The sequence below is a fragment of the Parasteatoda tepidariorum genome, chromosome 12, assembly GCF_982258835.1.
Source record: "Parasteatoda tepidariorum strain Cologne lab strain chromosome 12, Ptep-v5.0, whole genome shotgun sequence".
NCBI lineage: Eukaryota > Metazoa > Arthropoda > Arachnida > Araneae > Theridiidae > Parasteatoda > Parasteatoda tepidariorum.
In genome coordinates this window covers 6,544,576-6,557,240 of record NC_141766.1, presented here as the reverse complement: position 1 = coordinate 6,557,240, position 12,665 = coordinate 6,544,576, and the positions used below count along the sequence as shown (strand labels likewise).

The 12,665-nt window shown below is 28.4% G+C and overlaps 1 protein-coding gene across 2 annotated transcripts in view; it reads right to left on the bottom strand.

Moving 5' to 3' along the window:
• LOC107441411 (uncharacterized) overlaps window positions 1-12,665 on the bottom strand; it is a 65,417-nt gene that overhangs the window by 7,105 nt on the left and 45,647 nt on the right. For both annotated transcript variants that reach the window (XM_016054659.5, XM_016054667.5), the window contains exons 2-4: window positions 7,093-7,340; window positions 4,522-4,602; window positions 275-840 (exon numbers count right to left, since the gene is read on the bottom strand). In XM_016054659.5, coding sequence (XP_015910145.1) covers window positions 275-840; window positions 4,522-4,602; window positions 7,093-7,340 — 895 coding nt within the window. The remainder of the gene's footprint in view (window positions 1-274; window positions 841-4,521; window positions 4,603-7,092; window positions 7,341-12,665) is intronic.

Sequence of the window (12,665 nt, the reverse complement as noted above, 5' to 3'; positions counted from 1 at the left end):
TGTTGTCAACATGTCTAAATACTTGAGCGTACGGTCTTTCATTGCTCAACTTGTGTACAAGTGGCCCTTCATTCATAAAGTTTGTGCAACCCTATGTTATGAGTTTTTATTATTAAAAAGCGATTTATCTGGCCCATTGAAATCAGTTACAGGATTTTATACTGTTATGTAAATGCTTATTTTGGTTATTGAAGTTATTAAAATCAAAATTTTGTTTGAAGTGATTTGATTTTGATTGAAAATTTCATTAAATGTTAGACATTTAGTTGTATACCTGTTTTTAAAATTATCAGAAAATCCAGAATCTTCTCCAGTGATAGTAGAATGTTCCTTTTCCTTATCACAATCTGAAGAGTTTTGATCACTGCTATAACTCTGATTACTACTGGAATCCTCTATTCCACTCAGCTGCCTCATCTCAACCGCAACATTCATTGCGGCAGATATGGTTGAGATTGGTAGATTACTTTTTGGTTTTCTTTTATTAATCACACTATCAGAATGATGGTTATTTTTTATTTCATATTTCATACTGCCATTTTTTAAGACTTTGTCTTGTTCTGGACAACAGTTTCTTTTCTCAGTATTATCTTTACTAAATGTAATATCTTTAGGAAAATTATTATTTGTTTCTTGAATGGTAACTTTTTTGATGTCATTTCTCACTGCTGGTTTAAAAATGCTATTAGAAGTCAACTTTTTTGAAAAAGTATCATTTGGTACAATGTTATGTTCTTCATTGATGATATTTTGAAGTGCATTTTTCAGTTCTTTTGTGTCTCCTTCAGCAACGGTATTTCTTCGTTTGTCTTTTCTTTTCCGCCTTATAAAGAAATCCACCTAAAAATGAAGTTCAATTCAGTTAACTGCTTATTATTAGCAGACATTTACTATGACACATCAGTATTAAGAATGCATTTTTGAGTTCACATGGTTTTTGAGTTAATAAATGCTTTTGAAAAAAAAAATCTGATAGACTTTAATCAAATTTTTTTTTAAATGCATGTACTTTATTTACATGTTTAACAATAAACTTAATCTATATTTTTTAAAAAGTGCATAGTTAAAGAAAAAATTGGTAATACAAATAGAAACAAGATATATTTATATATATATAATAATTTTTTTTCTTCATAAAATAGTTTCATTTCCAATAACTACTCTACTCCTTATCTCCTTTGTAATTATCAATTAATTTTATTAAAAAGATATATATATGTAGCTATCAAGGGCCAAAATTTCCACTCCCCAGCTTCTCATTGGAGATCAGATGTTTATGGCTGGTGAGTAAATACACTTAGGTTATTGTGCTTTAAACCAGGCGCAGGTGATAGTGTTTTAAAATCAAGCAATGCCATTTTCTTCTATTTAGAACCAAAAGTACCACGTCACCTGCGTTTTGTCTGTGAAAACAATTTAAACCTTAATTTATTTAATATTATTATTGCAATTAAAAGTTTTATTTTTAAGTTTCTATATTCATTTATGTTTATTCTTTATTCATAACATCAAAAAGTTCTTAAAATTACATTTGTTAGTATTACCCTGATATATACACATATAGTCATACCCTGATATATACACAAATTACCTGACATAAATACCATCAACATCAAGAATGCAGGAACCATTTAATTAGTATTCAAAAACACTGCACAAAAAAATTTTTAAAAAAAGAAGAAAAGTGGAAAGCCTTGTACAACATGGCAGCGTCATCAGGAGGTATTACCATGCTGTCTGTTTAGGGGCAATTTCTGCAATCGGTGGCTAAATATCACAACTATACTCCCGACTGTCCTGAGTCAGTAATAGACACGAAACAAAAATTAGTCAACTGTAGATAATATACTAAGATCCAAAATATTGAAGTAGAAGTAAATATATTCAACTGAAGGGAAACTGGATTTTTCTGGTTAGAGTTAAATGTTTCAAGTTTGAATATTAAATTAGTTTATATGCAAAATTGAAAAGCCAAAAAAAAAAAAAAATACTTAGAATTTAACTATCTAAAGTTCAGGAAGAAAAAAATATTCAAAAAATGAATACACAAAACCAAACTAATCTATCGGAAATATAGACTTAATTATGTTTCAAGGTGAGACATCCAAACCTTCAGTGCTAGGGTGTTCTTGTCATTACATAAAGGTTAGCATTACTTCACATTAAAAAACAATCCTCTACTAAATCAAGTGTCTGTTACAAATCCAATCAAGATACAACTATTCTAGTGAAATTTAAGTAAAAATTAATTACTTTAAATAAGCTTTTTATTATTGCAAATAAACTTAATAGGAAATTAATTTGAGATAAATTTGCTTTCTGTATATACTTATATAAATATTAGAATTCCTGTTAATTAATTTGTTGATAGAATGATTTTTTTTTTAAACAAAAACATCAATTTGAGTTTTAGGAGAGTTTAAAGTAATGAATAAATCAAGGACTTCTTAAGATAATTGAGACTAATTTGTTTTTAACAGAATTAATTTCGCTAGATGTGTAGTGTTTACACTATCAATAAAATTAATACAATAAAATAATCAATAAATCCGAAGCCCTTCCTAATAAATATCTCAGCATTTTGTAGTGTAAAGAAAGGTTAGCTAGAGCATTTTAAAAATAGTAATTTTTTTTGTATTTTTATTTACTTTTATTTTAATCATTCATTCAATTTTCATTTTACTTATATGGTGAAGGTGTCTTTCTTCTTCAGATTGTTGACATACCACAAAGTTCTAATTTTTCATGTATTCTAGCTAACCTTTATTACACTACTTTGAAAAGAATGCTGCAATAGGAACGGCTTTAGATTTATTGAAGATTTCATTGTGTATTCATTTTGTTGATTCTGCAAACACTATATATCCAGGAGAAATAACTCTGGTAAAAACTAACCAGTCTAATTTTTCATCAGACTTCCTTGATATGTTTATTACATAAACTCGTCCAAAACTTTTGTGTTACTAATTTATGTTTTTGATTAAATAAAGAACTTTTTATTTCTTATCAACAAATTAATTTAATTTACTAGAATTCTAATTTCTTTAAGTATCTACAGAAATGCAATTTTATCTCGAATTAATCATATGAAATTCATCTGTAATAATGAAAACTTTATTTTAAACAATTGTAAACCTCTATGTAAACTTCTCTTGAATAATGGTGTCTTGATTGGATTTGTAGACAGAAACTTTATTTAGTAGAGATTTGCCTTCTGAGGCAAAGTAATGCTTAGCTTTATGGTATGGTAAGGCCACTCAAGCATCAAAGGTTCAATTTGCTCAACTTGAAACAATTACTGCCTCCCAGTAAATGCATATGATTTGGCCTAGAGTTGATTAGATGGCCAAGAATTGGTTGGCTCACACCAGCCAAGAGTCAAGGCAAGTGTGAGAAACTTATGTTCATTGGAAGCCTTTTTTGATTAAACTTTGCTCCCCTGTTGGGTTCACATATGGCATCAAATTGGGCATATATTATTGACCCAAATTTGTTTGACAATAATATTTTCAGTGACATACAAAAGGATTCTGGCTCATTCCTTTTTTTGCCGTGTACATGCCTCTGTGAAAATCACATAACTAATGTGCTTAATCATATGCTTTCATGATTCCTGCTCACTCATCTCTGATTACTAACTGTATTAATTGATTAACGATGTATTTTGTTATTTCAACAACACGTGTTGAAATAACATTTTAATGTTTATTGTAATTCATGGAACGTTGCGTCAAACTAACCTTTTGTAACAGGTAAATAAAGTAAAAATATATCTTCCTTACTTCAATCTGCATTTTCTTTCAAATGTTAAATTTAAATAATTATGTAAAAGATAAGTAAGTTAATCCAAGATGTAGATCTTGTAATATATGAAAGTAGGGTAAAATGCACTCTAATATATGAAAGTAGGGTAAAATGTACTATACTAATAGAAGAAAAATACAGGTTGTCCTAAATTAGACTGGCAGTTTTCAAAAATGTAAACTGGAAAACTGTTAAAAGGCCATTCTCACTGACTGCGATTTCTTAAAATTTTTTTAGCATGTGAAAAAAAGTCTCATGCGATTGAGAACCTTATCAGAGAATTATCTTTGTCTATAGAAAACTCAGTTAAGTTCTTTTTTGCATGCAAACTTGATACTCGGGTATATATTTTTCCTTACAGAATTCCGGATTTTAGTGAGAAAATTTTTTCTACAGATCGTGCTGAAGTTAGTAAACCTTTAAATCATAGAAAAGCAATTAAAAAATAACATGATTTTTTTAAATGTTCACCATCAGCTGCTATCACATGTTGCAATTGGAGGATGAAATTAACACACACAGTGATTTAATAGTAGAGGAGCAGTATAATCTTTCAGAAACTTGAGATGAAAAACACGATTTTTCTGTGTTTTAATCTTAAAAATATTTATAAACTGTCAGTCTAATTCAGGTTACTTTATATTTATCAGTGATGAGACAAATTGCTGAAGTTAGATTATTTACTAAGCATGCACATTTTTATATCAGTTAACTTACATGAATGAGGGATCTTCTGAAACTAGCCATTCTGCTGAAGGATTGTCCACTAACATCAATAGGTACTACACTTGATGGCATCTTCATCATTTTATTAAAATCCAAATTAGATGAAAAGATTCATACATGAAAAATAAAAAGATGAAAAGATCATTACATAATAAACTTTAAATAAAAAAGAAATTCTTGCTTTACAAAAGTCAGTCATTTACCTTAAACAATAAGTTACTAGGATCACAGTTCATATAGAAATGATTGATACTATAGCTATCACAATGAAACTATACGCATTGTGCTTATAAAATAAGCACAAGGGGTCGTGTAATATGTGGAATGCATAAATGATGCTGGCTCAGGCAAGAAGTATGCAGTATCCATTTTTTTTTTTTATTTTTTTTGCCCCATTGTGTGAACATGAATGATGAAAAGTGTCTATCATGGTCTTTGTTGGATATCACGGTTTCTATGGAACGAGATATAGAGTAATGAAATCAATCATCACATTATGTCAGTTGCCAGGAATCAAGGTTGGCTTTTTCCTTAAAGAAACCTATTTCTTCTAGGACACTGGAAAAAATCGGAGAAAACTGGGCAAAGCGGAAGAAACTATAGAGAACCAATACAATTTTTTAGCAATAATTATAATGAGAATTGATTAAATTTAATTACCCTTTCACCAGTGGGTCGATAAATGAGTACCAAGCATGCATGGGAACTAAACACTAGGGGTTCCGCTTTCGGCTGACCACCTAACCGGAACATTTGCTCCTGCATCCCAGAGCCCAAGGTCAAGAAAGTTAGATGGGCACAGTAGGCCTTGGCCCTCTATGGGCTGTACCACTGAGTTTAGTATAGTTTTAGATTAAATTTAAACAAATTGAATTTAATAAATCGTCAGAAAATCAATTTTCAATAATTTAGAATTTTCATATCAAGTCTTTAAAAAAAAAAAAAACTATTATCTTGTTCATTTTACTTTTATATGGAATTTTAAAATCTGAGTAAAATATAATTCAAGAGTCGGTTTGAATATTTATACTTAGTGTTTGATTATACAAATTGGTATTCTATTTGTAATTGTTAATTTAATGCATGATTTTTAATAGTGTATATCAGTGGTTTCCGACCCATGGGCTGTGGACACTTGCAGCTAAAATTGTTCAATTTCAATCCAGGTACTGGCTCTCTTGTGGAAGGCAAACAGTGTCAAAGATTCCACTAAGGGTCCTTTAACTTTGATCGAACTTTGTGTGTTTGAGTTTTTCGTGTCTATTTATCATAATATTTTTACTTTTATATTTAGTGGGTCATTTAGTAATATTTGATTTAAATTCATGTCTATTCAATTCTAAATATAAAATAAAGCTTTACTATACTTAATAAAGAACTACAGTTATTATGGAAAAAACTTGCCATCCTTGGCAAGAAAAAAAATCACCCTTGAAGCATACCACCTATCCCTGGTTGGTTAGGTTCACTTGTGAAGTGGAAATTGCTTATTTAAAATCATTATTTAGTATGGACATTGTGAATCTTGTGACAAAAGTAAAGTAACCCATAAGAGTCATCCAACAATTAATATTGCACAAAGTAATTCTATATTAGAGTTAATTCATGCGGGCCTAGCAGGTCCAATAAATTGTGATTCATTTGGCAATTCAAAGATATATTTTAGTTCTAGTGGATGATTTTTCTGGGATGTACTTTTTTTTTATTATTTGAAGCATAAAAATGATATTTTTGAAATGCTTTGTAAATTTAAAGAAATGTATGAAAATGCAATTAATAAGAAAATCAAACGATTTAGAACAGATAACGGGTTAGAATTTGTTAATAACGAGATTGATAGTTTTCTTGAAAAATACGAGATCACCCCCCCCATATATATATATATATATATATATATATATATATATATATATATATATATATATTTGTGAAAAGTGATTACTCAAATTCGCTTTGCGCATCGTAATATCGCATTAGGTGATCGAGAAACGAACTAGACTTACAATGGAATCTGTGCAAATTGAACGAGTTAAAAATTGATGACTCCGATTTTTAATTCAAAATTTTTTAGTTTTTAAGAAAGAAAAAAATCGGTATGTTCAGATGATCCCACGGGCAGCAGGATTTCAACCCAATCTATGATTTATAAAAAAAATTAAAAAAAAAACGCTAAGAGTACAGAAAAGTCTCCTAGTAGTCGCCTTTTCCTGAAAATAGTTGCTTTTTTTTAGCCTTTTCAGGCAAAAAAAAAGTTGACATAGTCGCCTCATACAGAAAATAGTTGCATTTTAGTCACCTGTGACAACCCTGTAACTACTCGGTGTCTTTAACCGTTGAGTCATCATGACTGAAAACACTTTGGTATTAAATTGATCCGTTAAGAAAAGTATCGTATCCATAAGAAACTACAGGAAAGGAAAAATAGTTTGTTACTTTTAGTATTATTAAAATGAACTGTTTTGAAAATTGATTTTAAAAAAAAATTAAGCCAAAAAGAAAAGTATTAAAAGAACAAAACTGACTGAAGAATGGGTATAAAAAATTAAGAAAAAACAATGTTACCTGTAAAGGCTTGTAATAGATGTGCGTAGTCTCTGAACTAGTGCAAGTAGGGTCACCATCTGTTTCAAGGACTACATTGCTACAAGGGATATGTGCTGAGGGCGAAGGTCCGTTCGCTAGATGACGAAGATGTTCAACTTCCGAGGGACGTGGTAAAGTGCGAAAAATAGGAGAACGACCAAAATCTTTTTCATCGCAACTTTTGTAAAGATTTCTTACTTCATGATTTTCACTTAAAGAGGAGGAAGCTGTAAAAATATATGTATATTAATAAAGTTTTTAATAGTTTAGTATACTATAAAACATAGTTATCTACAGTAAAATCCGTACTAAACGAGAACAGAAAAATGCTCTTTACACACGGAATACCCCTGAGTATTTTCTCAAAAGTGCCCATCTGTATGAATTGCTTTAATTTAAAAAAAAAAAAATTTTCTATATTTTGTTATGATTTTAGGATAAACACCGGTTTTATTTTCTGAATTCACCCCTTCTATTAAGAATCATTCCTTTCAGAATTTCATTCTCATATTTCACCATACAATTTACTTATTATTAGGGTTGATGATCGAAAAATTCTTAAAAAAGTGAAGAAAAAAAAGCATTAAAAACCATAAAACATGACCTTAAAATGAAACATAATGACTTTTAAAACTTTCTTAAACATGTTTTACATTAGATTTCCTTAAAAAAAATTATAAATCGTAACTAAGCAGTCAAAATGACTGGATTGTGAAAGAATAATTAATGTGTAAAGAAATTTGTTTAAAATTAATTTTTAATATTTTATATATTATTTACAGTTATATAACAAGTTATTAGTAAATATTAACAATGAAAAAATTATACGTTGTACAAAAGTCACAAAATTCTAAGAAATTGTGTATACTATAATTCTAAGAAATTGTTTTTCTAATTGAAATTAAAAGGCAGTCAAATTGACTTTGTTGGGCAATCTAGTGCTAAGATGAAGTTTTCATCTCAAAATAATGGAATTACAATTTTTATTACTTTCTGTGGTTGTCCGACATCGTCTAGATAGTTTTAGGATGGAATCGATTGTATGGTGAAGTTCCCTGGAAAATTATTAGAATTACGATTTTATTTATTTTTGGTGATTCGACGTAACTCAGCTGAAGGGATGAAGATCGGGAGGGAAAATTCTAAATATGCTTTTAATCCTTTTTATTTTATTTTCACAAATAAACTAATGATGGATGCTTACTCTAATTGGCGGTATCTTTTGAAATTGTGAAATAAAAGAGTGCGGCATTTTAGATAATCCATCAATTTTTTCTGACAAAATTTTACCAATACAATTTTGAAATTAACAGTTTACGATAGGTAGTTAAATAGTATACAGTTGTCTGTTTTTACATTTTTGATAAACACCTTTTTAATGCTCCTTTTTCATACACCTTTCTTTTAGATCAATTAAAACTGTTATAAAATTAAATTGAAAAAACTAAAAATTGAGAAACGTGTTATTCTAAAATACTTATTCAAAACCACAAAACGCGTCATTATATTGTTTTAAAGTTTTGAGGAAAAAAATTCATAGAAGTTCTAAAAATTATCACGAGTTATTTCTCCTAATTTAATAAAACAACCCCATTATTTTCCACCTTTTTTTGAAAGGTGTTGTGCTGTCTAATAATACTGAAACATAAAAAGTTTGTTAAGTACAAAAAAAAAAAAAAAAAAAAAAAAAAATCAGGGAAACATAAATTAAAAATTTAACCTAAAATCCAAGATGGCGAGGTTAGAGGGCTCTTAAGGTGAAGTTTTCATCTCAAAATATTAGAATGGCAATTTTATTTACTTTCAGTGATAGTAGACATTAGCCTCGATAATTGAAAGTGGTGTTCGAGTTTATGAAGTTTTCAGGGTAAAAGCATATTATATACACTTAGAATAGCAATTATTTGAAACCTTTTTTTTAAGCTTTCGTTTTTTTTTTAAAGGGATAATGGTTATTTGATATTTTTGTTTCATTAGGTAAGAGACTTTTTTAATGCCTAAAGAGAGTTTAGAAAAAAGTTTCTTACGACGCACTATCTATAGCTTGAGGCATAAAGAATTACCCATGCGATATATTATACGAACGGGTTATTTTCCTCAAGGATTTATTTCATTTCACTATCTTTCTCGAAGGTCTAATCCATATCGAAAGTCTAATTAGTAATCTATAAATTCCATCTTTTTGAGACCTCATAAGTAACCCTTTTTTTCTTTCTTTGAAATTTCAAGTTTACATAAAGGTGAAGAGCTGATTAGAAGAACCAGGTAAGTGACATCTTCAGTGTGATAATAATCAAGATAAGAAAGAAAGAAAGTGGTATCCGAACTATTTTATTATAGATTTGTTAGAAGGCAGGACCTAATAATTATTTACCTCATTTTATTTACCACTTGCTAACTTGAAATAAAGATCATGCAAGCATATTCAAAAGCAATGTGCATTAGTTACGTTAAAGTAAAAGCAAAAAAAATTCCATTACATTTAACCTAACCATATTGACGCACCCACTTTATGTTATTTTCCCTGATTAATGTCAAATTCTTCATTCACCAAACTCTTCAGTTGTCACTGCACTCGCATATTTACCGGGAATTTTTTCTTAATAGTTAAATTGAAAAATATTAGTTCTCTCAGAATGGGCCTAATATTTTTTGGGGGGGATAGCAGGGACAGAAACGTGAAGATCAATCGGAAAAAAATTTAATTGTAAAGAAACAGTAAAATATATATATATGAAGCCCCTAACCAAATTATTAGACGCACTATAAGATTCTATGTAACATCTTAATTATCAGATAATGCTATACAGCTTTGTTTTTACTCGGCTGAAATCAGTTTGCACTTCTTTACGTTCGTGTATCAATTTGTTAACATTCGAATGCAATACGCAAAAAATAAATACAAATAGGAATTATATAAAAAATCTCCGGTATGAAAACCCATTACATGTATGTTTAAATATAAAAGTAATGCATCTAAAACTCGTGCAAAACATGTCATTATTAAAAAACTACAGTGCGTCTAATAATTTGGTATAATTATTGTAATATATACTTATATAGTACCTGATATAATAAGTTTTCTATATTTATATAATATATCGCATAATTTATTCAATCGTTGAATTTATAATATATATTGTCTACTTATACCGATTGATACACGAACGAAAACAAGTGCAAACCGGTTTCAGTCGCGTAAAAGCAATAAAGCTGTATAGTATCACCTAATAATTAAGATTTTACGTAGAATCTCATAGTGCGTCTCCTAATTTGGCAGGGACTGTATGTATATATATATATATATAATGTAACTTTTAGGTCTTCCAGAACCTGCATTGAAACCTTAATTTCCATTAACAATTGAGAATATTTTCAACTCTTAACTCAAAGTTTAGATTAGGTTATGAAGTTGCTTCCGGATTAAATGAAGATCTTCATGTAGATTCCAAGAAACCCTAAATGTTACAATTCATACATGATTATTTTATCGTAACTTTGCATTCTTAACTTAGATTTTTTTCTCAACTTGAAAAATAAAATTAGTATTGTATGTTTTTTTTTCTTTTGGAAAAAAAAATTTTAAATTTACGTTTTGAATCTCCTCTAAAAAAGACATTTTAAGCTCATTTTAGAAGAGTTAAATAGTTTTTAATTTGATTGTTTATTTATTTTTTATTTAAAAATATGTAAACATAGTGACAACTTTTTATTACCGATAACTAATGGTTTTGTTTCAATTTAAATGTAGTAAAATAAAAAGCATCAGCCATTTTCTTTATTAACCCAGTTAGGCGTGTATATATGTAAAATGAATATTCTAAAAGATTCAAGTGTTTTTGATAATCCACTCAGTAAAATCAATTTTTTAGAATGTTGAAAAAATGTGTACATTTTTCGTAAAATGGTTCAAGTAAAATAGATACTAGCTACTATATCGGTTAAAAATATTGACAAAAAGAGGCTAAATTGATTTTTCACTCTATTATCCATTTAGTAAATGAAACTTTTAGAAACCTTAGCACAAGTTAAATGTGATTGATATAAATGAAATAAATTATTGCAATTTATTTATAATCCCCTTTTTTTCTCAAAACATAATGTTATTCGCTTGTTTTCATACAAAGACAATGTAAATGCAGTAATAATAATTTCTGTTCATATAACTTTGGAGAAAAGATTACATTAATGTTGGTGTCTTGCCTGATTAGCGAATATCTTCTTCCTGTATAACATCTTGAAGAATAATGTTAAAAAAAGTAAATTTTTGAATTTATCATGAAATGATCAGCTAAAAGCGTGAAAATGGAATTTAAAAGTTTTATCTGGATTGTTTAACGATATTACATTCATCTAGTTTTAACTAATGATAGAAGTATTTAAACATCTGTAGACTAATACCATAGGAATAACTGAAAGAGTATAAATAGGCTCTAAAGTCTATACTTCATAATTTTATTCTACATAATTTTATTCTACTATACACAATGACAGCAATCTTCATACGATGCGATTTTTGCATAAAAAAAATGCCAACTTTTTCAAGACTGATAAATTCTTTGCTTTACACAAACAATATTGCTTTTTAAATTAAATAAAAAAGAAACATATTTTATGAGAATTTTGTTTTAATCAAAAGTTTAGATTGCTTAAGCTTAAAGTGTATTTAAAAGACCAAGATAATATTTGCCTGATTGTATATCTGACCCATCAAATTACTGCAAACTATTTACCATCTAACGGACAAGTGTTGCATAGTTTATTCTACATAAAGCACTAAGTAAAATTAGAAATAAAAGAATGCAAAAAAGCTAACAGTTCTAGAAAATTTTGATGTTTTTTGTGGAGAAAACAAAGATACCTACAAAGTGTAAATTAAAAAAAAATTGTATTGACCTTTAAAATATTTATTTAGTGGTAGAAAATTAGGTGTTTCGAGTCACATTTTCAAGTTATTTGATGATCAAATAAAATAGTTTAGAACATATTCTATTGAAATATGTTGAAAAATCGTATCCCAGATTTAAAATGAATTAGTAATTAAAAATAGTTGTCGTGAAATGGAGTTTATTGGTTGAAATTTACTAGAATATTTAACGCTATCATTATAAACAAATGATTATACCCTTCTAATGATGCTCTGGACAACAGAGTGTGATGATATTAGGAAATAAAACACGTGAAAGAAAAGATACATTTATGGGGGACGATCCCCAAAAATTGCCGGTGTCATATTTAATAAATTTGGTTTAATAGAACAAAATGAAATATTTGGAAAAACGCCTATCATTTTTAGCTTTCTCTTAAAAAGTAAGAAAACTACTTAAAAATTTGCTTGAAACTCTTTACATTTTTAAGATATTCAAATAAGACATTTTTTTTTAGTTGCCATATACGATTCACTTCAAAATCAAGATAATTTTCTTTTAAATTTTTTCCTTGCATGCTCAGTACAAAAGAATTAGTTAAATTACTCATACCTTGTGAAGTTTTTAACCAATTTTTCTCAAATTTTAAAGCAGTAATTTTAGAATAAATTTTAATACGATCCA